The following is a 27,843-nucleotide window of genomic DNA, read 5'->3' as shown; positions in this document are numbered from 1 at the left end:
ATTATTGTATCCATACTACTTACTGCCCTCTATATCAACACACTTTGTTTCATTGTTACTTTTATTGATAATTAATAACTGGTACTGATTGTCTAAGACACGTTATTATTATTAGCTCCTTTCGTGATTAATTCCAAAAACACTGTAATTTTTTGTCTTATAATTACTTCTACATACACATACATTTCGAAAATATACCTAAGTTTATCCTTTACGTTCCAATAAACTTGTTAAATATTAATAAGCCAATTACTCCTAACATTAAAACACATTATACCACGTAATCTGATAATAATTTTGTTTATTATTGTACTCTCAATACGTAGTAACTGATATTGTTCTATAGGGGCAGTTTTTAAATCTAAACAATTCTTATAAGCGCCTCTTAGTACAATTCTAAGATGTATCTCATGCAATATCCCTTATCTTATAGTACGTCAGCAGTTTGAATATTATGTTACACATTTCTACAGATTAGAAGACATATTTTCTATTCTAACACCTAAACCAAACCGAAAATTATTTGGGAAAAATAAAAGTTCACTTTCATAGCATTTGAAAAAATATATTCACTCCTCGTCTAATAGTAAGCGTAATGCGGTTCAAAATTTATAAACAAATTATTTACTTGTAGTACCTAATTTAAGACACGCTTCAGGTGATGCTTAATAAAATACAATTTGTGAGTTTCCTAACATTCTTGGTACAATTTGTTTTAAAGCTTATAGTTACCACAAGCTTATATTTGTTTGAAATGTAAGTAACTGCTGAACATGTAAGAGTTCTGATTAAAATTTCTGCCTTAGTTTCGATCATAAACTTTGACTTGTGCTTATTGTGCGACTTCTATGACAATCAAATTGTCAAGACAAAACATTTACTTAATTCAATAATTCACAACTATTTCTTAACTATAACACTGACAATTCTTATTTTGTGTCTTCGACACAATTACAAACTCAGTCCAAAACAATCTCAGCAAGTCTGAGCAAATGACAAAGATTATGTCAATTCTTGTTACATCAAAACCACTAGGGTACCATTTCCAGGTTTAGACCCCAGTGTTATTGTAAATGTAAGATACGGCGTGGTCTTGTGATGGTGGTATCTTTCTTGTGGAAGAATTGTTGTTGTAAAAATGGGAGGACTTTCTCATGCTTGTAGACGAAGACATCATGGCCACAGTTTCGTAATATCTCAATCTTCCGCAACATTTTCTGCTTTTTATTATAGCAACGAAACCGCGCCTGTATTTTTTGTTGAAAAAGGCATACAAAATTGGATTAATACAAGAATTCGAGGCTCCTAACCACTGAGCTATTGGGGTCGCTATGGGTAAAATTTCTTCTTCCCATGGTTCGATGTCTCCTCCAAGTTTAATTCTAGCAAAAATGGCATACAATGGCAACCAGGAAATAACGAATAAAATAACAACCGCGACGAGCATCTTGACGACCTTGACTTTGGACTTTTGCTGCATCCTTTCCATTTGAGCATCTTTGGTGTCTGTTGGGATATCCCTCTTCCAAACCTTGATGTAAATTAAGACATAACACATGGTAATGAGAATCATCGGGAGGATGTAGCAGAAGAGAAGATTAGCCGTAAGGAAATAAAGGGATCCGTTCATTGGCTCGGGCCATACTTCGATGCAAAGTTGTACATCTGGAGCGTCGCTGAATATTACCACCAAGTCAAAAAATATCGCCCATGGAATAGTGGTGGTTAGGGCTACTAACCATATGAAGATAATCATTATTCTGGCACGCCTCTTTGTGATTTGGCATTTCAGGGGCCACCAGATTGCTAGGAACCTGAAAAGAAAACTGTGGTCAATTAAGTTTATATTAAGTATCAAAATTTATAAAATATGTAGGTACGACTAATAATGTTTTATAGGTTTTTCCTTTAAATGAGTCAACTAACATGTAAGAACAGAGTTTTAACTCTATTTATTTGGTTTAATGACAATCTTAAAGTTAAGAAAGATCAGCTCTCATCTCTGTTCATCATTTGCCGTGATTGTGGCGGATCTAAATTTCAGGGTTGTTTTCAACGTTTTTTAAAAACGTTACGAAAAGTGAATTAGGCTCTCTTTGTTTCGTATTTTTGGCAATCTTTGAATGTGATGCTTATGTTACGTAAGAGAGCTAACCAACTCAAATTCATTTTAATTTGCATAATATTCTAGCTTTTTTTGTTAAACATTTTGCGGATGAACTTATAAAGCTTTTCAGTATTTTTAAATAAATGCATATCAACTGATGGTTTCCTTAATATTTTTAAACTCACTAAAGTGGTTTTATTTTAATCGCGGCAATTTTTGGGAAAATATTTAAAATAATAATTAAGAAAAGTCTGACAAATTTGCTTTTGCTTGAGGATTAATATGCAACATTGGCTTTTTGGGAAGAGAGGCTTAACTGTGGATGTTGTTCCCAAAGTCATGAACTATCTGGTTGAAGACCTGGATGTCGCAGTTACCCTATGACCTTCTTATGAAGATACTTTTTAGATACGGCATTAGAGGTGTACCATTAAACCATTTTAGATCTTATATTATCTTCCAGGAAGCAATGTGTCAATTTAAGAAGCGACATATTTGATTTTACGCTAACAGAAAATGGGATGCCTCAAGGTTCCATACTGGAGTCCCTACTTTTCCTAATGTATATAAATGATATTATCTCTTATTTTTTCCTGAGAAAAGTATTCTATACGCTAATATATCTTTGATTTGTTGATATAGAAATGTGGTTCCTTAAAATGCAAAGTTAAAGAGAAATGGAAAACAAAGCATATGAGAAGATACAAATACAAAGATTTCTAAATGACAATTTTAAATTAAATTTAGATAAAACTCAACGCATACTTTTTTCCACCGATTAATGTTATAAATTGTTCTGCAGTTTATTTATTGGGTTTCGCTTACACTGACTGGTCGTGTTTGTTACCTTTTTTTTTAGGAAAAAACTGTAATTTTATTCACATATACCCGTTGTTACAGTCCCTTAATCAGAATATACTTTTGAAAATATATTTCTCATTGCTTCACTCCAATCTTTGTTGGGTTGTTCCTCTCTGGATCTCTGGAGAAATTTGTCTGCAATAAAGATATTTATAATGCAAAAGATGCCTTCAAAGTTCTGGACCACTGTCAGCCTCACTTAAAAAGTTGTCGGTAATGCATTTGCCTAGTCTTTTTAAATTTTATCAGCTTTTTAAGATATGTATGTATGTTTTATGTGTATGTGTGGAATACTAGCGTTTGTTATCATGACATTCGAAATGTTAGTTATTCGCGTATGTCTCGATTCCGCCAAACATAATCTTTTCAAAAATGCTCTAGAGTTAAATCTTTATCTGTATCTGAAGGTGTAAGAGATTTAAGTTTACTTAATTTAATTATTAAAAAATTTATATTTAAAAGTAGTATCTATTTAATAAATGTAGGTGTAGTACCATTCCTTTTTGTGAGTACCATTAATAGTCGCTCTCTATGTTTATATCTTGTTGCTCTGCTGTTATTATATTTTAGTGTCTACATTCCTTTCGCTTTTAATTAATTACATCCTATATTTATTGTTTTAGTATGTACTTTGTGCTTGTATGACTTGCTGCAACTGTATCCTGTTGTAAAAAAAGTTAAGTAAATTCATCTAAATCTAGATATCTTAAAAAGGGGCTAAATCAGTACGATAATTAAGGAAAGGCTTTTAAAGTCACGGTAAGAAGAAATACATTACAATTAATGAAACTCAAAATGTGGGCCAGTGGGTCTACTACAATATGAGCTAATACAGCAAATGCTATTGATTAAATTAAGAAGTGAAATTTAGAAATGTAAAATAGCATCTAAATTAATGTTGAATTTTAAATTTTACATTTTCCAAGGAAGCAGACTTTATTAGCTACTCTGACCGAAATCCTTGACCCAGAAGAGCATTCGGCGTTTTATGGATAAATTGGGAAGTAATAGATTTTAGGCAAATGCAGGATATTGGCTATAAATTTAAGAGTAAGTAGGTACGTGTCAAGCGAAACTTTGTATCAATTTAATTCAGTTACAGGAAGATTCACCTTTACAGTCTATTTCATTAGAAATAAGACACAGCTTAATTGGAGATAAGGTTAATGGAACTATTGACATGTCTTAGTAAATCGGTCTACTGATTGATAAAATAAAAAAATGGAATTCAGGTAATGGACAAGAACATCAAAAGTAGTATGTATTTGTGTGTATTGTACACTATTTGTGGAGAAAATATGATTTTAACATTTTGACATATAAATTGGACCAAAGATAAGGAAAATTTGCTTAATTTTGAGTACGTTATTTAAAAAAATATATAAATAAATTATTTATAATAAAGAAATCTTAAATGAAGAAGGATTTTATTATTTAAAAATAATCGCTTTTATGTGTCGGAAAAACTGTATGTATATTTTACAATAACATTTTAAGTACAGCTTTGTTTCTTTACAGGTAATACAATTGTTATCCGGTACAGGACGGTCATAAGAAAATTATGTAATTTTCCCATTTTCTGAGTTTGAGATATACTAATAATAGAAGTTATAGGAACATGTGTAAGTTTTTTGCTACACATATTGCAAAAATCGAGATTACTGTGATTACAGTCCTTTAACTGGAAAGCCAGATATATTTTTACATATTGGATAGAATGCTCTCTTATGACTATATTTCTTCTACATATTTCTGTTAGATATTTATGTTACATAATTATTTCTGTTACATATGTATTTATGTTACATATTTCTGTTTTACATATTTGGATAGAATGCTTTCTTATGACTATATTTCAGTTAGATTTGGTATAGGTACTTCTAATAATAAATGAAATCCAGCCAAAGGACAATACTGTAAGCATTAAAAATAAAATGTGATAATCAGTTTTCAGCATACTGAGCCTTTGTCTAAAGCCAGGACCGAGGCCAGGACTATATCTACTACATTGCCGCACCTATTTAGTGCTCAGCCGAAATTATGAGTAATTCTTTTACACTTTGCTAATTATATCGCTGTTCCTCTATCTGTATTACAGTCTTTAAGCCCTTTTAGCAGCACTTTTTAAGTTTGGCTTTATCCCTTAGGATCTGCGTCAAAGACACAGAAAATCCGGGAAAGGATGAATGCTAGATTTATAATCTGGATCTCGAGCGATGAGCTTGAATGTTTAGCACTGTAAGTTTATTATTAAATATTTACAATGAATTCTGAAAAAACTATTTATTTTTCAGATCTTTTGTTTTTGGCATGTGAAATCCTACATAGGGGCATATTTCTCTTTAAATAAGCAAGAACGGCTACCAGGCGTCGAAAGATAACGAATACGCTTGAAGTCGGGTCTTGTATACACACTGACCATATACTTTTGCTCTGGTTATTAAACTGCATGATGCCAGGGCAGACATTCGATCCCGCTTCATTGTGATTCTGCCAGCTGTTAGTGACTGCTTTTTGGTATAATGAAATACAATACAATATTTAAAATATTAGTGTATTAAACTAAAAAAAAAACGAAAGTTTGGTATATACCACAGTAACATGATATTTTATTATTGTTGCAACATTAAAAAATATAAAAGGTTTTCGACGAATTTCTTTGGTACTTTTTTCTACATTTAAAGCAAACTGAATTGTCTGATAATCACTTTCATTGTGTTTTCCAATTAGTTATGATTAAGTTTCTAGAAAATAAGTTAATTTCTTGTGTTAATCAAACACGCACGTTACATTTTGGGACTAACAAACGACGTAACAACGGATTCTTGTAATAATCAGGTTTAACTGCTGAAGAGACTCCAGTGATGCGTTGGTGTCGGTTTAGGTTGTAGGTCAGTTTCAAATAACGGGATTGTGGCAATTGTAAAATAAGCATTGAATGGGGTCGTGTCAAACACTACAAATGTCTTTATAACACAACATACAGCGTGTCCCACTAGTTCGGGAAAGTCCAATATCTATGTTAAAATGAGGAATATATGGATTTTTCTTTTTACTGTGTTGCCACATTTCTCGGAATGTACAAATTAAAAATATATTCAACTATACAGGGTGTTCCACTTTTCCTGGCCAGACACCAACTTTGGTTTTTTAAATGGAAACACACATTTTTTTATATTTTTTTCGGATTCTACATAAAAAATAAAGGGTACTTTGTGTAGAATAGTTCTATTCAAATATTCACAGTTTTTGAGATATCTCGCTTGAAAGGTTTTTCTAGTCGATATTGGCTGCTTACATTTTCTGATACTGACAGGTTATACTAATAGCTACTAAGCCCATTTTTTATCAGATGTTTAGTAAGGATGACTCTTCCGAATCATGCTCCAAAAACTGGCCTGCGTTATACAGGGTGACCAAAATATCATGTCAAAATTGCCAATTGAAAAATCTCGAATTTTTTAAATGCAACACCCTGTATATTTTCATACCATGAGATGCAGAATTAAATTCTCTACAACTTTGCTATACCCGCTCCTATACCAAAATTCATTAGTTTTCCATGAAATCTCATTTCTATGAAAAAATGCGAAGTTTACAAATAGCTTATATGTAAAATAACGTAGTAGGCTCCTGTCAAAGGATAATCTGGAAAATTTTCGATTCACATTTGGTTTAATAGAAAAGCGACAGTAATAATAGTGAAATGAATTACTCTAAAGAAGAATTAGTAAATAAATAATAGAATAATTAGTAAAACTCATGGTAACTGTTTATTGACAAGTATTTACCACTTTTCGTCGTAGTGTAATTGCTCAATGTCTAGAGATAATTGGCAGACATTTTGAGCGGTTACCTGTTAATTACTCATTTAAATAGGTCTTTATTACTTTTGTTAGAAATGCACGATGTTAATTTACTGTTTTGGATACTGCATGCGTGTGTTCTTGTTGTCTTCTCATAATTTGCATTTGTTGTTCTTTCAAACCTCTCCTTCAGTTTTACAAAACACTTTATACGAGGATATCTTTGTAAATCTGGATTATTAGTTTGGTAAATACTTGTACTATTCGTTACAGAGGAAGTTCCTTCAGCGAATTTTTTAAATACTAAAATACAGAAGTAATGTACGAAAGTTAAAAAATCATTAGCGTGGACTTTTTGGGTACCTATAGCACCCAAAATTTTCTACGCCGATGATTTTTTGCGGAACGACTAATTTTAGAATTATTTTCGATTTGTTGCGTGTTTGTGTTTTTTCTCAGAAATTTCATCAATAATAGAGCGCTGGTGAGAGTACAGGAGTTAGCTAACACAATGCGAAACATCGCCTTAATGTTAAAAATGTTGTCACCGCCGTTCTTGGTGGTGAAAATTCGAAATATTTGAAATTATTCAAATTTCGTGGTTGAATACATACATGGGTATTGTATTTTTGAAACCGAGAGAGTTGCACCAAACTAAATTTGTACAGGACATAGATGAAACGATGCGAAACATCACCTTAATGTTAAAAATGTTATCACCGCCGTTCTTGTCGGCGAAAATTCGAAATATTTGGAATTATTCAAATTTCGTGGCTGAAAGCATACATAGGTATTGTATTTTTGAAACCGAGAGAATTGCACGAAACTAAATTTGTACAGGACATACCTAATACGATGCGAAACATCGCCTTAATGTTAAAAATGTTATCACTGCCGTTCTTGGGGGTGAAAATTTGAAATATTTGGAATTATTCAAATTTCGTGGCTGAAAACATACATAGGTAATGTATTTTTGAAACCGAGAGAGTTGTACGATACTAAATTTGTAGAAGGCATAGCTAATTCAATGCGAAACATCACCTTAATGTTAAAAATGTTGTCACCGCCGTTCTTGGTGGTGAAAATTCGAAATATTTGTAATTATTCAAATTTCGTGGCTGAAAACATATATACATATTGTATTTTTGAAACCGAGAGAATTGCACGAAACTAAATTTGTACAGGACATACCTAATACGATGCGAAACGTCGCCTTAATGTTAAAAATGTTGTCACCGCCGGCGCCGTTCTTGGTTGTGAAAATTCGAAATATTTGTAATTATTCAAATTTCGTGGCTGAAAATATATATACATATTGTNATATTTGGAATTATTCAAATTTCGTGGCTGAAAACATACATAGGTACTGTATTTTTAAAACTGCGAGAGTTGTACGAAACTAAATTTGTAGAAACCGTAGCTAATTCAATGCGAAACATCGCCTTAATGTTAAAAATATTGTCACCGCCGTTCTTGGTGGTGAAAATTCGAAATATTTGGAATTATTCAAATTTCGTGGCTGAAAACATACATAGGTATTGTATTTTTGAAACCGAAAGAGTTGTACGAAACTAAATTTGTAGAAGGCATAGTTAATTCAATGCGAAACATCGCCTTAATGTTAAAAATGTTGTCCCCGCCGTTCTTGGTTGTGAAAATTCGAAATATTTGGAATTATTCAAATTTCGTGGCTGAACACTTATATACATATTGTATTTTTGTAACCGAGAGAGTTGCACGAAACTAAATTTGTACAGGACATAGCTAAAACGATGCGAAACATTGCCTTAAAGTTAAAAATGTCATCACCGCCGTTCTTGGTGGTGAAAATTCGAAATATTTGGAATTATTCAAGGTTCGTGGCTGAAAACATACATAGGTATTGTATTTTTGAAACCAAGAGAGTTACACGAAACTAAAGGACTCCGCAGGTTCCTTATGGAAAATGGATTTCAGCCGATAGTTTTGAAACTTTGGATTTGAATAGTTCTCGAAGTGCAGATAAAAATATCATAGGCACTAAGCTGAGAAAATTATATTTTCCGAGATATAGTCGATGAAAGCTAGGAGTTATAGCACCGCGAGGTATAAATTAGAGACTCTTAGCTTGTAAGATCAAATGAAAAGAAGCCGTGCAATCTGTCCCAAACACATGTTCCTTACGTTATCGGGGTCACTCAATCCGAATCTGCCATCCATTCGACTTTGCGGATGGGTTTCAAGGTCACATCAAGATCAGGTGAAGGTCATTGTAAGATCATTGTAAATGTAATCTGTCCCAAATATAATTATGTCATATTATAATAATATTAAGTAATATTATATAATATAAAGCATACAGTGAGAAGTCTTAAGAGGATAACAGGTTATAAGATGTTCCACGGCCAACCTGGTTTTTTTAACTAAAGTACATTATTTATTTTTGTTGTATGTACTACACACCTATCAAACATCGTTGATGAATACATATGTTTTTGACTTTACTATACATCGTAATGAATTGAATCATTTTCAAATGAGAAATAATATTGTCTGAAAGGGGACCGCCTAGCCGGGTGTATTGGCCGGCGGATTTCGATCTGCCGAGTCAAGCATCACGGACGTGGGCTGGAATTTGGATGGGTGACCTAAGGCAGGCTCGGGGACGTGGCTGTGGCAGCCTACCAGAGACCTGGGTCGCCCAACATTTTCCGCATGCGTGTGGTCCCCGATAAATGGTAATAAGAGCAGAGCAAGAAATCTCTGTAACTCAAGATCATGCTATCATATATAAACTGTACAAGACTTTGCCACCAAGCCATCCGTGTAGTAAATAAGGTGGTTTGAAGAAAAGTACTCGAGTAATGAAGGAGGGTGTACAAGGGGCCTAATAAGGCCTAAGTGCCGTGGTGGAAGATAATTCCACCACCCCTCCGACATACATACATACATACAAACATACATACATACAATATTGTCTGAAATAAAAGGTATAACATAAATTATAATTTAAGCAATTCAATTTATCAATGAATTATTTGCATTCATTGTAGTATTTAATAGCGAATCATCTGGGTACTTCACATGTGGTTGATGGCGGGCATAGCAATAAAACCAAAAAACATTGGCCACATGAGCACAAGTTCCTACTACTATCGCCCCTGAGTAACACGTGCAATAATATGTTGTATTGGACCATTATCTTGATCACCACCATAATTATCTAAGTCTTCATCCACGTCGACATAACTAATGAATATTTGATGTCTTGCAGCATTTTGGAATCTTGAGAAAATTCGTACTCTTAGAAGTCCTGGTTCATCTATATGTTTATCCAATTGAAATTCATCATAATTTTCCCTAAGCACCTTCTGTATACTCTATACCCTGTACAGCATCTGTATACCCGAATGGATGGCTGATTCGGATTCAGTAACCCCGACAATCTAAGAAATTTGTGTTTTGGACAGATTGCACGGCTTCTCTTCATTTGACCATAAAATGAGTCTTCTTCAATTTATATCTCGCGGTACTATGACTCCTACCTTTCGGCGACTATATTTCGAAAAATATAATTTTCTCAGCTTAGTGCCTATGACAACTTTGTATCTACGCTTCGAGGACTATTCAAATCTAAATTTTCAGAACTATCGGCTGGAAGCCATTTTCCATAAGGAACCTGCGGGGTCATTTGTATAATACCTATTGGTGTCGAAATTCTAAGGCTCCTAGTAGTACTCACTCCTCGTTTTTTAGCTACTGGTTGACATATTTGTAAGTCAACTTAGCTGGTTTTTAGTTCTACTTACATAAATCAATTCGCCAAAGTTTCATTGGTTTACAGCTATTTTTTAGAAAAGGGGATTTTTTTTTCTAAATCCAACACCCCGTATCTAAAAAACGAAGTGAAGTAAGACCTAGTTCATATAAACTTTTTACTTAAAATGATGTGTTCTATCACCCAGTAAAGTTTCCCTCCATAGTTGAGTTGGTCTACACTGACTTTGAACAAAGGAATCTAATCTTATGTTGTACACATATTTTCCAGAAATTCGTATGTTATTCCCATCACTGAATTATTACAAACAAAGATCAAAAACATGTGGCATAGTCATAGTTCCACTTTTCAACTGGTATATTTTTTGTATATTGCCTAAGATTATTTATGTAGACACAATTAAAGGGTGTTCCGAAGAGTTGGCAGCATTGTGCAAGATCACATTTTGCAGTTAGATAAAATGGAGCGCTATATGACAGATGAATTAGTGAAGATTGTATTAATTATACGTACGGAGAGTATGTAGCTGCGACTGTGCGAAAATTACGTGAAACCTTCGGTAGAAATAATGCTGATAATAAAACAACTGTGAAAAGATTAGTTGCCAAATATGCACAAACTGGTTCGGTTGCAGAAAATGAAAAAAACATGCCGGCCTTGTACTGGCCATTGAGCCAAAAATATTACTACGGTGAGTGATAGTGTGGTGGAAATTCCCATAATATCAGTGCGCCGTCAGTCACTGCAATCAAACATTTCAAAAACCCCAAAGCATCGGATTTTAACAAAAGATCTGCATCTGCATCCATTCAAGACTCAGCTAACCCATAAATTGAAACTCGAGGACCGTTTAATGAGCGGGACATTCGATGATTCGATGTTGGAGAATTAACAAGTGGACGGTGATTTTGCTAAGAAAATCGTCTTTAGCGATGAAGTGCAGTTCCATCTTAGAAGGTTAGTGAACCAGCAAAGCTGTCGAATGTGAGGCAGAGACAATCCTCGGAGCATGACGACTGTATACCCATAGAGTGACAGTGTGGTGTGGATTTTACGCCGATTGGTTCGTTCTTTTTTGTAATGAATGAATTTTCACAATCTTCATTCGCTCATCCGTCGTATAGCGCTCCATTTTGTCTAACCCCAACGTGTTAACTTTATGTGACTTGTGCAATGCTGCCAACTCTTCGGAATGAAAATGGCGCACAATTCAAATCCTACGTTACTTTTGGAACACTCGTTACAAACAAGCAATACGTGTCAACACATATAAGGTAACTATAAACTAGTATAACATATGATTCCTTTTTTGTTGTTCATATTATGCATATTTGAAACATGTTACTGTCAATATTGTGCTGCTGAGGGGACCGCCTAGCCGGGTGTCTTGGCCGGTGGATTTCGATCTGCCGAGGTAAGCATCACGGACGCAGGCTAGAATTTGGATGGGTGACCTAAGGCAGGCTCGGGGACGTGGCTGTGGCAGCCTACCAGAGACCTGGGTCGCGCAACATTTTCCGCATGCGTGTGGTCCCCGATAAATGGCAATGAGAACAGAGCAAAGAACATCTCTGTAACTCAAGACCATGCTATCATACATAAACTGTACGAGACTTTGCCATCAAACCACCCGTGTAGTAAATAAGATGGTTTGAAGAAAAGTACTCGAGTAATGAAGGAGGGTGTACAAGGGGCCTAATAAGGCCTAAGTGCCGCGGTGGAAAAACAATTCCACCACCCTCCGACATACATACATACAATGTGCTGCTGTCATCATTCTAAATTATTTCTATAATAAATGTATTATCTTACTTCAGAAAAACGTAAAATATCGTTACTTCTGAAGATCAATTCATTAAAGATTTTCAGATTATTTATGTAACATTGCACATCTAGAAGAAAATATTAGGGAGCAGAAAATATAACTGAAATTATTTCTAAAGGCGCAGCTTAAAGGCCATTAGACTTTCTCACTTATCGACATCCAATTTCAAATCGAAGGAAGCCGCGCCTCATTTTCCGTGTCATTTACCTGCAGGAAAATTTAACTCGACGCATCAATTTGTCCCTTACCTTAAACTTACTTTCCTTTGTGCCCGTCTGATTTCGTTCAGCAAATTTAATCAGATTGGCTACACGTTAATAGACGTTGAAAATTCCAAACCGTGCTTGTGTCAATAAGACTTTCTATAGGTCAGAAGGTTCAAGTTTAATTTCTCCCGGAGAAACTGGATTAAACCTTTGGGATTGGATCACCGGCGGCGTACTGACGGTTCTGGTTCCATAAAAGGGTTACTTGAAACACAGAATTCTAACCCTGTCTATTCGAATGATACAATAAATTTTTGTTTAGATTTAACTTCGTCATTCAATAATTTGATAAATACCTACTTCGCCTGAGCTACTGGCTACTAAAATTTCTGGGAGTTTTAGATTTTGTATCGGTCAATTTTATTATTAAAGCTATATTTAAAACTTCTAAAATACATTAAATTTTGACTAACTTGATTGGTTTTCGTTATACAGAGAATTCCTCTAATTTGGCTTTATTAGCTCTTGTATTTCAGTTCTTATAAAAAATACATATAAAAAATGTCCAAATGAGTTTTTCTTCTTCCACCTAGTTTATTCTTAATTTCGATTTGGAAGAAAGACTTTTTTTTTAATTTTCTTTAATTTTTATGAGCGGTCTCTTCAGCTTTTCAAAATTGACACATCAGCCAAATAAATTGTTTAAAGCTCTGTTATAACTAAGTCGCCATGGAGTTTCCCGTCGTTAAACGCAGTTAAATTGACTTTTATGTCCATATGATGGTCCCTATGATTCTAAAAGTACAGATGGTCGATTATCGCTGGAAAGAGTCAACAGAGTAGTTGTAAAATCCAACACTGGCTCAACTCATACAAATATGTGAAATTACTTGGGGATACTTTCAAGGTAATTTTAAAAAAATTAGTGCCAAAGTTTCATCAGTCTGTGATTAAACATCTGAGAAATATTTAAAAAATGCACCTAAAATTTTTTTCTAATTTCAACCACAAAACCAAGCGAACTACGATTTTTAACACAGGGTGTCATTTTTTTGGGATTACCGCTGTTTTGTGGCCTCTAATTTTTTTTATATATACGCGAGATTATTTAAATTGCATTTCCAATTATTCATTGTTAAAGTATTTTTGACTCTCGTGAATTTTTTATACATATTGAATAAAAAACGATTTGGCTACTGCCGAATACACTGAAATACAGAGTGTTCGACAATCCCTTCTCATATTTGAAGGACCGATTCTATACATAATAATATGAATTGAGTTAATAAAACAGTTCATAAAAATCTTTCTTAAGGTCAAATATGGATTTTAAATTGCATCCTTAAAATAACCGAATTACCATTAGTTTTGCATGAAATTCAAAAATATAAAAACAAAATTTTGGGATATTCTGTATTTCAGTTCATTTCATGCGGTCGATAGCCGCATGGTTTAAGGCGTCAGTCCTTTAATTGTGTGCAAATTTCTGCCCGGGTTCGATTCCCGCGGCCGCTAGACCGTAGATTAGCTATGGTTTTACGGAGGATTGGCACCCTCTGTGTAGGTATGGTAGGGTGGAAGAGTGTTGGCTTGGGTCAATGTGAGAGATTGATACCGGTTGGCATTTGACCACCCCCCTAATTAATGAGGTTTTCCAGGTTTCCCTCATTCCTGCACTGAATGGTGGTTAGGGCCTACCAACATAAGTCGTTCCTGGGCGCAAATGCGGCCTGCGTAATAATAATATGCCGCCTCCTCTCCCGCACAAGTCTCCGACTTCTGGGCTAATTCTCGTAGTTAGAATGAGGAGTAGAGATATTATTATTATTATTATTATTATTATTATTATTATTATTATTATTATTATTATTATTTTTATTATTATTATTATTATTATTTAAGACTGAAGATTTTTCTGTTTTAATCAAAATTTAAAGCAGACACCAAATTATACAAGGCATATGTTTTTTAAAGAATTTTCTATTGGAAAATAAATTTAGATGTCACAGACGAGCATACAAAAAAGTTGTCAAGGGGCTGCGCATCCAAAAAAATAAAATAACACTCTATATGTCATTTTCTACATATTCTAGTATTACACTTTAATAAATAAAGACGCATCGTTGAATGACTGTTCAACAAGATCATATAAATGTTTGCTTCATACCTTAATATTTATTTTGTTTAATTGCTATTACTACCTACTATTGAGGAATTGACAACCAGACCTTCAATTTACATGCCTATCTAAGTGTTATATATTGGAATACCAATTTTCATATCTTGCATTTCGGTCAATCAGGTGATGGTTATCAGTTTAATCGCTCTTAATACTGTTATTAGGTCATTGGATCGGTGAAATGTCAATTAATTTTAAGTAAGTTGTTCACATGACTTATTTGCATATATTTTATTTCATCGATACATTTAGTGTCGGTACCTACATCGGGTGATCGAAATCATGTCATGACTTTTGAGAGATGCCTAAATGAAGTCAAGGCAGTACTGTATTCTTTACAGCAATTACAGTAGTTGCAGAAACGTGGCTATATAAATGAAAGAAAATCAGGTAGAACTAGTTTTAACACATTTTTAAATCACTTCATCAGTGACGCAAAACTTACAACTATTAAATTCTTGACAACATTGTTTTCACAATCACATATTCACTAAGAGCAATACGATGAAAGACAAATGGTATGATGTGATATAATATCTGAACGTAAGATTTTACAATCATGTACAGCAAACAATTTGTCTGTAAAGTATAATTTCATCTATGTAATTTTTCGACACTAAAAATATTTTAGTACTGTCCTATATCACAAATAGTAATTAATGTAGGTAATCACTAATTTAAAGTTGTCTGGTTTTCGAACCACTTGCTCCTTATTATACTTACTCATGAGTGTTTATTGAATGTATGTGCGATGAAGTAAATAAAGATAGTATTTTCATTTCATTTTGTTTTTATTTTTGGTTTAAATTATTCAGAAATAGTAAATTTCCCTCTGGCAGATTTTTATCGTACAAAATTATGAGAACCAGTTTTTGCAAACGGATTATTTCATAAGTGGTTTAGTTATCATCTTGGTATTATTCAGTTGATTAACATAGCTATTAAGATCTGGGTCAACGAGGTCTGCTGCATTGTACACCTAGTAAATTCAGCGATGATTTTTAATTCAAATACGTAGAGAAAAATACTTCTTTATAAGCGTCAATCAATCGGTTTTAAATTTCAATGGCAAGTGGTGTGATTAATGACATATAATACTGATTATGAATAATGGTGTAAGTGACCGTCATTATGTAGATATTAATACTATACCATAATTAGAAACTGGTTATTATACTTTTATGATTGCTTGCTATTATTTCTTTATTTTGATTGTTTAAATTAGTTTTACAGGAAATTTGTTTTATTCATATTTATTTGAAGGAAAATTTGAGCTATTTGTAAGCAAAGATTTTATCTTTTAACTAACAATTGTGCCAATGACACTTTATTAAGTAGTTATACTTGAATTGTCTAAGTACAAATACTATACTATTTTATTCGAAGGTTAGTTCCTTGCAATTCTGTTTTTGCTTATAACAGTTAAGTTATTTGTCAGAAACTTATCAAGTACTGAATTATAAATTTTCCTTTCTAAACATTAACCAAAATAGTAAACAATTTACGTATAAAATTAAGGAGGACATATACAGGGTGATTCAGAACTTATCCAAAAAAAATTGGGACTCCTGTTTAAAGTGTTGACAGTGATGTTCGTGCATTCAGGCAAATTCGTTTTCTTCGATATATTTTATTTACCCCCGGGCGAAACATTACGCGAAGTAATGTAACAGTGTGTCATTTGTGCAGCTTTGGCGAACGTTTAACAAACGAAGATAATATCTCGAATGAATCGACATGCACCATCCACACAATACAGCACTGATTTGCGTTTAATAAATATGTATACTCAGCAAATCTACACAGAAGTTCGCATTCTCGACTATTCAGTCGTCCACACCGTACTGCATTTGCTATATTTGGCAAATATTCGGCAAGTGAACGCATCATCTGGAGCCGGCTTAAGAAGTATTTTTTAGAAGTTTATCAAAAATATTTTCTTACAACTGCAATATTAACTACGACAATTACTCATTTCTTCCTGATTAATTGATTTATTTTAGCATTTTGTCAATTTGAAATTAAACTCTAATAAAATAGAAAGATCAACAATGCAAATTGACATGTTAACATAAAAATGATAATCCAGTCTAAATTATTGTATTTTTTAAATTTAAAAGATCGGTTATACAAACATATTTGTTATTTTCTCTATGTTAAGATATTCATTAGCGAAATATTTGTTTAGATGAGAAAGTTTAATTTAATAAATACATCAAGGTAACTTTCGTATTTTTACTCTGGTAGGAATATGTTAATATAGACATAAATTTGTTGGCAAAAGAGTCTCAACAATTAATCCCATGAGAAAATTATAAATTCAGTGGAAACTTTGAAAGATGAATATTGCCTAAACAAACTAAGCATATTATTTATGCTTCACGGGGCAATATTTAAAAAGTTAGGAACACTTTCAAATTACACTTTACTGTTATGAATTTATTATGGAATAATAACTACAGGGTGTAACGTAAAGATTGGGAATAAATGGAACAGTGGATTTTTTATTTAAAAAAATAAATATTTATCATATAAAGTTATGCTCTACGGGTTTTCTTTTCCAATCTGCAATGATCTTTTTTCAATGATTATTTGACTATGTTCGGTGGTTGAGTCAAAGCATACTTCAGAATGTTTTTGTTATTTTTATTTTCCTATGTCAGTAGTATTTACAAAAGTTTTGTTTACGGAAAAATTACAAGAGCTAGAAATAAAACGCGAGAGGATAATTTTGTTTAAAATAAAAAGTGGATCATTTCAAAGTCAATCATTTTCCTGTTACTAGGGGATTATCAAATTAAGCTAAGGCTAAAATTTCGTTCCATTGTCTTATAATGTTCGAAAGTTATTGGAGAAAAACTAAATTTTTTGAAACTTTTTAGCGCCCTGTAGCTTGAAAAAGAAAAACCGTAGAGCATAACTTTATATGACAAATATTTATTTTTTAAACCAAAAAATCTACCGTTTAATTTATTCCCAACCTTTACGTTACACCCAGTATATTACCTATTTATTCAAATCAATGATTATTACAAGATACTTGTAAACTGAATCAAGTTCAAAGTATCTCCATACATATGTCGTAAGTAAAATATTCTAAATGTAGCCAAGTAGGATCATTTTATAGAAGTCTCTGGCATGATTAATATGTATAATTATACAGGGTGTAACGGGTGCTGATGGCCAAACTTCAGGGGGTTATTATACAAGTAATTTTCAACAAAAAAGTATTATAAGATTTTTTTGGAAAGTTGATAGTTGCTCTTTTATTTAACATTTTATGATTTCAAACAATTTTGTGCCTTTTTTTATAAAAACAAAAATATCTCTGTTATTCTTACAACCACATCAAATTTAGACATACCGTCGGAAAGAGCGTTAAATTTACTACAAGACGAGCATATATGAGTGTTTAAAAAATCTTCTATACCAGGTGCTGTAGAAAGTTAAATGTAATAATTGTGAAATGAGCAAAACTAGTGGTATCTCCTTATTAGTGGTAACGCCAAAAATTTGTTAATGAGGACGTGTTTTTTCTTCAGCAAAATCTAATATATTTAGTAAGCTTTTCAAAGATATATGTATCAACTTTTGAGTTTGCTTTTTTTTGGCAACAATATCAAGGGCAAAGGTAATAAAACCGTAAAAATCGAAAATACACTTTATAGTACTTTATTTTTATTTTAAGATTTTTTTAAATTAAAGTAACAAAATTGTCGAAAAAATTATTTATAACATAGTAACATATTTACAATAATTTTCGATGTAGCCTCCCCCTTGACGGATACATAGAGCGCACGTTCTCCGCACGGAAGCAACTGTGCGACGCACTTCTCCATTTTGCTGTCGAAGTAGCTCCCAACAAGCAAAAATCCTTTGTTCGAGCTATTCTCGAGTTTCAATTGGTAGTTCATATACCAAAGATTTTAATCTCCCCCACCAAAAGAAGATCAGGGCTTCGAGGAGGTCACCTAACTATACCAAAGCGTCTTATCCATCATCTTCATAATGCTCGTTTAGCCATGTCCGAATCTTCCTGCTGTTATGTGCAGGGCAACCATCCATTTGAAGCCAAGAATTAATCCGAAAATTTAAAGGAACCTCTTCTAATATATTATGCAGTTCGTTCTTAAAATCAAGAAATGCCTCTGCATTTAATGTCTTTTCTAGTATAATTAATTGGTCTAAGAACGTAATTTCCAATTATACACATCCATACGTTAACTTTGAATCTGTATTGATTATTGGAGGGCCTGACAGCATGAGGATTCACAGGTGCCCACGTGTGGTCATTATGACAAATAAATATGCCATCTTTGGTAAATGTTGACTCGTCAGTCCAAATTATATGCTTGTAAAATTGCGGATCTCTGTTAGTTTGTTGGATATACCACTGACAAAACTGAACACATTCTGCCCTATCACGATCCAGTAAACTTTGAACAGGGGTCAAATGATAAGGGTGAAGGTTGTTCCTTCTGAGACTTCTGTGAACTGACGTATGCGAAATTCTCCCAAGTTGTATTGCTGCCCTGCGTGTACTTAATGTGGGAGTTTCTTCAAAAAGCGCTGTTATAATTTGGTCTTGATGACGATTTACTCGATCGGCATTTAGACGATGAGGTCCTGGAACACTGCCTGTTTCTCCCAAAACCCGAAATGTAGTTACAAAAGTTTTTCTGTTTGGAATGCGTCTTTCAGGATAGCGGCGAGAATATTCTGCAACTGCTGCTCTAGAATTTCCATTGCAAACACCATACACAAATAAAATATCTCGATACTCGTTATTTGTGAAAAAACGTGGCATCTTCAATTTAGATACTTAAGTAGGTAATTAACAAGAACACTAAAGTAATTTTATGACTTTGACAGTTGTGTCAATATTGTTTTTCACAGCCGCCTTGGCATTTATCTATCATGAAAGACGCATTCTAAACAAAAACACATTTGTAACAATATTGCGGATTACAGAAGAAAGAGGGAGAGTTAAAAAACAGCTTTTTGAAGAAACTCCCACAAAAACTACACGCATGGAGTAATACGAACAGATTTAAAATAAAAATAATGTATTATAAAGTTTGTGTATTTTCAATTTTTACGGTTTTATTACCTTTGCCCTCGATATTGTTGCCAAAAAAAAATAGCAAACTCAAAAGTTGATATATCGTTGAAGAGCTTACTAAATACAGTAGTTTTTGCTGAAGAAAAAACACGTCCTCATTAACAAATTTTTGGCGTTACCACCAATAAGGAGATACCACTAATTTTGCTCATTTCACAATTATTACATTTAACTTTTTACAGCACCTGGTATAGAAGATTTTTTAAACACTCATATATGCTCGTCTTGTAGTAAATTTAATGCTCTTTCCGATGGTATGTCTAAATTTGATGTGGCTGTAAGAATAACAGAGATATTTTTGTTTTTATGAAAAAAGGAGCAAAATTTTTTGAAATCAAAAAATGTTAAATAAAAGTGCAACTATCAATTTTCCAAAAGAATCTTATAATACTTTTTTGTTGAAAAATACTTGTATAATAACCTCCTGAAGTTTGGCCATCAGCATCCGTTACACCCTGTATGTATTTGGATAGTTTATCGCTTTTGATACACAAGGTTTGTTTTTAAAAATTTACTAAGGTGATGAGAAAGTAGATCATTTTTTTTAATTTGTTTAATCCAGGACACACTACTACTAGGATTAAGATGTCGAAAGCTAGCATAGTTAGTACTAACTTTTAGATTGCATGTCAGTTAGATAAAAGTCAAATTACACTCCTAGAATCAAACTGTTTTTCATGACTATTGTAACTATTTTGGTGTTTTTAGATTTCCGAACGAATATAATAATATTATTACATGCCATGTAAATAGTGACTTTAACTTTAATAATAATCCATGCACAGAAAACTTTAAAAAATAGACAAAAATTAAATAATATAGTATAAAATCTATAAACTCTCTTAAAGATGAATAACTAATATCATAATTAGAAATTGTATTATAATTATTACACTTTACGTGAATAATTTTTTTTTACAATATGAATACCTTGGTCTTTCATTGTCCATCGCTTCCATCAATTAATTGTGAAGTCAAATAATATTGTTCTTCGTATAATAAATTACAGTACACTTTGAAATATTATCTTGTAAATGATTTTTTGTGTTGCTGCTCTAGAAAATGTCTGCTTCCCATCACTTTTTAGCACGGAAAGAGCATCGTTCCTGTAGCTCAGTAAAGGGACTTTCCCGAGCTATTACGTCAAAACGCATTAAAAATCAAAGTAGATGCGTATCACAATTGTCTGTTTGCCGAAGTTTTTGATGTTTTGACGCTTATATTTTTACAAATCTCCAAGTCGTTCAAAGAGTGATGAAAGTGACGAAAAAACCATCCAAATCGATATTTCAGTAACTACTGCTGCCACCAATAAAATCCAGGAAAAGTTAGGAAAAAGCAAATAAATTTTTCAAAAAATGGCATGGAAACAAAAAAGGCAATGATAGTGAATATAGCTGTTCTGTTAGCTTATTTAGCTGAAAAACCAAACAAGCTTAAGTCATCAAGTGTATGGAGTCTGTATTAAATGCTAAAAACAATGTCAGTACCCAAAAACTCTTACAATTAAATTTCGAAATTAATAACATTTCTGAAGAAAAAAATTGTAGGATATAGCGTAAATAACTCTAAAGTTTTGAATAGACAAGAAGTACATTACCATAAAGATTTCTTCGATAATTTTTGGTGGTTGTAGATTATACAATTGACGTGGGCGGATTTCTAATATAATACAAAAACAAATACGCACAGAATATTTGTCGTTATCGACAAATTTAGTTTAGCATCATATAGAAATAAATATTTGGCCTTACGTCCAAAAAACATCACACATAGATTATTTACATTATTTAAAAACAATAAATTTACTACCCAATCCATTGGAATGCATTCAATAGGAAATATTCCGTGCAATATCTAAAATTATTCTATCCAACGGCCACTGTTACCACAGGACTTCAACCACATTACTGATAGACATAAGTGGAAATTTCAGAAGTTTGAAGCATCATGGGGATGGAAATTTACTGTGGCAGAAAGTTATGTCTATTGAGAATAAAATAAACACAGCATGTAACATTGCTAATATGGAAAATATGCAAAGCCATAATTCATCTATTGACTGGATAATCATCATTTAATAATTGTACTTTACATAAAGCACTTTCAACATAAATATTAATAACTAATAAACTATATTTTTCATGTAAATTTATCACCAGTAAATATTCTGTGTTGTAGTTCTGTTATTAGTAAAAAATATGGTACATGACACACTCAGAAAATGTATTTAAAGAACTCTTATTCTTCTGAAACCTGAATACTCTAGGCTTGACGTGCAAATAACTATTCTGCACACCATTCAACAACTGAATGACATGGAAGTAATTACACTATAAATTTAAATATAGGCAAATATGAATTTATGACAGTAGTACTGTATTACTACCACTTTACATAATTTAACGAAGTAAACATTAATCGAATATGCTTCATTCGTGATAATAACGAAGCTGGAAAACTATTGGTGGAAACGGATCGATCGGTATTTCTCGATCCAATATCATGCTTGTTCATTATTTACTTAGTTAGTTGGAATATGTAAAGTGAAAGTAGTACAGTAATATTATTGATAAATATGATAAAATGGTCCCAACTAGATCTTTGTCGGGCACTATAATAATAATAATAGTTATAGATCAGTTTGATTAAATGTTATTTGACTATACGTGTACACAGCAACCTTAATGAACATAAATTAGTGGATCATTTTTTAAAAATCCCTGTTGATCAGGCTTGACATAAATCTTAGTACATAGACATACTGAGGATACATCATAATTTTAAAAAACTTGATATGATTCTATAATTCCACAACATTTAGATAATCTTTCTTGAAAATAGGTATGCTTCTAGCAACTTTATATATATTAAGAAATGTAAGACTTTAATGTCAAACTGTTAAAAAATAACAGTTGCATTGGTACTATACAATAGTTTTTAACAAAGAAACTTGAAATTCTGTCAATCTCGAAGTCAGATTGTGTTCTAATTCGATGTCTTAATTAAATCAAACTATTGTAAACCTTTTGATGTACATTTTAATGTGACAAATTTAAGTTGTGATATTTGGTTGCGATTCATTTCAACGTACTATAAATTAATATATAAGAGATTAGTCACCATTACTGTCAACTTAAAGACGTAATAAGATATAATATAAACACCAATATAGTTATAATTAAAGTTGCTCTCATTTTATTAATATTTTTGAGAAATTCGGAATACAAGTAAGCAAATAAAACGTGTCGGCTATGATATAAACTCTCCTGCCCTTTCCTCACTATAAGAGTACAATTCTCTAGTGTTGTAATTCAGGAGAGAACAGCGTATAATAAAATCGTATATCTTTCACAGTTTACCTAATCTCTTCTCTTATATATTTAGGTGGTGGATATAGAGCCTCCACGAGTGCTGTGTGCCTTGGGATTTAGGAGTTTCTGAATTTAATGCGCAAGAAAGGTGAATTTTTCTATGCAGGATCTGTTCTTATGTTATTGTAATAGCTCACGATTGGCTGAAATCGAAACAGTCACGTAGAAAAAAGGTTTTTTTCTACTGTGTAGTTTTTACTAATGGTCGCTCCAATCATACAATTTTCAAACATCGTAGAAACAAGAAGATACACATAAAAACTAAGTTTAGTTCGAATTATTTTAGGTATATCAGTATTTCTTTTAGATATACAACTAGGTTATCGTCGTAATGTTTTTATTTTACAAGATTGACAAAAAAAAGAAATTCATCAAAATCTTGATTTTATGAGAATAGCATTTTCATTTTTAAATATACATTATGTGTAGAAATGACGTGAAATTTATCGTTGTGCGAAATGTAAGTTTTTCAGTAATTTAATTAAATTAATTATCGAATATATATCAAGTTTTGTGTGATATACAGGGTATTTCTTAAGCAGAGGTTAAATATCCAGGGGAGTATTCTGTGGCCAAAAGTAAGTTTTTTTTCTGTTATATAAATGTAGGGTCTTAGGACAGCGATTGTCCAGCTACAGTGTGTCAAAAATAAAAAATAAATAGTTTTTAATTTCTTAATTTCTAAACCGCTTGAAATAATTTAACCTAATTCGGTATGCATAATTAGTATGATATTAGATATCTGAAATAAGAAATTACCAGTTTTGGAAACTTACCAGTGGTGGAGGTGTGGGTATTATCGATCATTATTTGTCAAAAAAATTTATATCACCCTGTATAATATTACAAATAAAACAAGTGATCATATGCGCCATTGTATTATCTTCACTTTTTGTTTCTTTACACTGCTTTGTATTCCAAACCGATTAACAACAAAAATGATTTATTCGATCAAGTGCATTTTTACATGGGTACTTAAATTACTTAAACATATCTTAGAGAGGTCACGCAAAACAATAATAATAAGAAGTCGTCATCATTGTGTATTGTCAAATTAAGCTTATTCTTTAAAAAGATTAAGTTTTAATCATGGGATGCTGAAATTGTGCTGAGGCTAGGCGAATTTTGATGGAAAGATGTCCAAATCATCCAACTCCAAATCCAAGAATGTTCAGAAATGGTATTCAACGTCTTTCGGAATCAATATTAAAAACTGTTTTTTTTTTTTTAATTTTTAACATGCTGGACAATGGCTGTCCTAAGACCCCATTTATATAATAAAAAACCCTTATTTTTGACCACAGAATACGTCCCTGGATTTTTAACCTCTACTTTAGAAACACCTGTATAAAAAAGTCCATAAATCAGACATATCTAATTTTAGGCCTGTTTGTACAATTTACAACTTCTGCAATATCCTTACAGCGTTATCTAATTTATTAGCAAATTACCTCTTCTAAATTTTAAATAAAATTTAAATAACATAAACTTACAAAGACCAGCCACGTTTTGTGATTTCAGTGTTATATTTAATCTGAAACTAGTTTTTTCCTCAGATATCGTAACTATTGCCGGTGAGGCATTTTGAACTGGGTTTCATTGGACAAAGTATTCGCTATTTTATTAACATAAACACTTCGAAAATTCTTTACTATGCTTTTGTTAGGAGCAAACTTGAATATACATTACCTGTATGGTATTCAATTATGGCATTCATATAAACATTCTAGAAAATGGTGAACGAAAATTATTTGAAACTATTACATTTTAAAACTAAACTACTTAGGTGGTATTCTCACTTAATTATTATTTTTCCACCCTCCTGTTCTGTAATTGAGTGTAAATCCGTGTATTTTCAGTGTTTTAACAATTAAAATGTTAACAAAACCTAATCTTTTCTGTTATATGAATTAATAATAATTAAACCTGTCACATTTTTTTAACTGCTTATGCTTCTACTGTAAACAGATGCTTCGTATTAGACAGGCAATTTCCTTATACAAAATTATATTATTTTTATAAATTCAAATTAGAAAATAAAATGCATTTCATTTTTTTTATGCAATTCAGTGTCTTGCTTTAGATATAAACTTCCTTTGTAGATATAATTTAAATGTTAGGTATAAATAGTGCATTCTAGTATCGATGAAACACTCTTCGCCGTTATTAGATTTGAATAATGATTACTTCAATTTCAAAATCAAATGAAACGTATTATAGACCTTCCGTGTCTCTGGAATGCATATTACGCAATCTTTTATGCTGAATATGATGAGATGATCAATCATGCGTAGACCAAATTATTTACATCTAAGGTAAGGCATTGTGACCCTTTAGCCTTGACATACTATTCAGGAATATAATATTTATTTCACAAATGTTCGTTTCCTTTTACAACTTACAGATCAATATCTCGAGTAGTAAGTATCAGACGTTATGAGTAAGAATAATTTTAGACCATGGCAAATACGGGACATATGTTAGTTTCACATACGTATACCATAATATGATTTATAGATATGTTGTCTAAATGGTTTTTCTATAATATATACGAAAATATAGCTAAATGTTGTTTAAAGAAAAAGTAACTGTGACTCTGGTAATTATATCTTCTTCATAATGAATAAACAAACTTAAGTTTATTTAATGCTTTGTTCTAAGCAAATAGTTTTGAAGGAAATTAAAATAACAACATATTTTAAATAACTACAATGGCATTTCAGAAGATAATAGTAAATTTCGGGTACGATATTTTTATACCTACAATGTCATTCTAGTTGTCACCCTCTTTTTCAATATATTCACGACTTTGTACAACTCTTTATTAAATCAGAAAGAAATGGTTTTGATGTGCTCCAAATAGAAACATACTAGTTTCTATAACTTTCGCATTATTCTAAATCGGTAATCTCTAAAATGACTTTTAAAAGTCCAAAGACATGATGATTAGCACAACAATGCATGCATACAAGAACTCAAACACCATATGAAGAGCAGGAGATTTATTGCAATGCAAATATATGTTTTCGAGAAGGACGTCGGGCATCTAGTGTATTCCAAAAAGTATAGAACTGTTTATTTGTTCAGCTTTTTCTGAATGTTTCCATTCTAGCTCGAAAAGAGGCTTGAGGTTCCGCTAGTTGTGGTGGAGTCACAGTAGAACTATAACAGTTTGATTTATGAGCCAGTATACTTGTCGAACCTCGCGTCTTGGAAAGGCGCCTTTAGAACAGTATCATTACTTACTGTATGTAAGATAAACAATACAAAATTCCTAAAATGTTCTTTTATAATAGGTAACCGTCATTATTATCCTCTTTGTTGCATCATATACAACAAATTAACAGTTCAAACTCTTAAATATATTATCATACGCTAAAAAACCCTCACTTGTAATGAGTTCTCCTACCACGGCTTCTATACGAATTACCATTTTCTTAAAAAAAATGTCAGTCCCTTTCAGATACTAACGCATAGATATGTTTGTAGACTTTAATTATATTAATATTGGTTTTGTTACATGGTATCCTGGTATCCCTTACATCCGTTGAAGACATGGACATACTGATGTGAACAATTTTTATTTTGAAATATATTCAAAAGTTCTATTATGGCGTAATTCTGCCTTAGAAATTTGTCTGCACAGTAGAAATGTACATTAATATACCTAGATTATACAGAAAAAATATTTTATGTTGAATTATGTGAAGAACAAAACAATTTTGTTAAATTTGATGATCAATGGTTTTTGCACTATTACATGATAATTTCTTTAAATAGCAAGCTCAAATTTTTCATCAGAGTTCATTAGAGTTTGCTTTTTTTTGAGTACGGTGACTCCACTTATTAGAAAGTGGAAATTATCGAGTAATTTTCTAGATTTTTTTTTCAGTAATTGTAGTGAGGAATTTCAGAAAAATTTCATTCTAATTGAATGTAACCTTACAAAGAAACATTAATTGACAAGAATAATTATAACAAATGTGTAAATTGGCCAATATTTGCCATTAGGATGTAATTTAAGCGGTGAACAAATTATTAATTACTAATCGTTTCGAAAGTAATCTGTCTTACCTCAGCATTGATGTCATATCCTATGTCGTCGAAAAGATGTCGTCAAATTTGCCTTTTGAACATCATCCCAAGAAAAAATCGATAGGTGTTAAGACTGGTGATCGGATTGGCCACTCTATGGCACGCAAAGTTTTCTGGGCAAGATCACCTCATAATTTCCAAACAGTGTTAGTAGGTCAACAGACCTCGCAGATATACTCAGAGTCAGTTATAACGAAATCTGATGACAAAATTAATTCGAGATTGTTATTTGCAAAAACTGAGCATCTTGTCAATGGTCAAATATAAGATATTTTAAATAAATAGAAATTAACTTATTGTATTGATATATATTTTTTTATTTTAAGGTATATAAATATATTTTTCACTGTATATATTAAAAGTGTGTAATAAATGCAGAAAAGTGTGAGAAATAAACATTTCTGAACAAATTGTACACTATAGTTTTTCTATGGTCATACTCTTTCACGTTTACAGAAATTCATACTTACTTAATTGCTGTATTTTTCATATCAGAATAATTGCTATCCAT

General features: G+C 32.1%; 1 protein-coding gene across 1 annotated transcript; it reads right to left on the bottom strand.

Annotated features, from left to right (window-relative positions):
- Nucleotides 1-1,051: 1,051 nt before the first annotated feature.
- On the bottom strand, nucleotides 1,052-27,843 carry LOC108918020 (neuropeptide SIFamide receptor). The gene is made up of 2 exons (XM_018724857.1): nucleotides 27,803-27,843; nucleotides 1,052-1,814 (listed from the first exon to the last, which is right to left on the bottom strand). Exons 1-2 carry the CDS (start codon nucleotides 27,841-27,843, stop codon nucleotides 1,052-1,054), a joined length of 804 nt encoding a protein of 267 aa, XP_018580373.1.

The sequence above is a fragment of the Anoplophora glabripennis genome, unplaced genomic scaffold, assembly GCF_000390285.2.
Source record: "Anoplophora glabripennis isolate ALB-LARVAE unplaced genomic scaffold, Agla_2.0 scaffold67, whole genome shotgun sequence".
In the NCBI taxonomy this organism is placed as follows: domain Eukaryota; kingdom Metazoa; phylum Arthropoda; class Insecta; order Coleoptera; family Cerambycidae; genus Anoplophora; species Anoplophora glabripennis.
This window is presented reverse-complemented; position numbering and strand designations above follow the sequence as displayed.

Excerpts from the sequence above, each read along its gene's own strand:
- LOC108918020 (XM_018724857.1), bottom strand. The coding sequence starts at position 27,843 with ATGGATAGCAATTATTCTGATATGAAAAATACAGCAATTAA. Across the intron at positions 1,815-27,802 it reads ATGAAAAATACAGCAATTAA|GTTCCTAGCAATCTGGTGGC; the intron begins GTAAGTATGAAT and ends TTTTCTTTTCAG.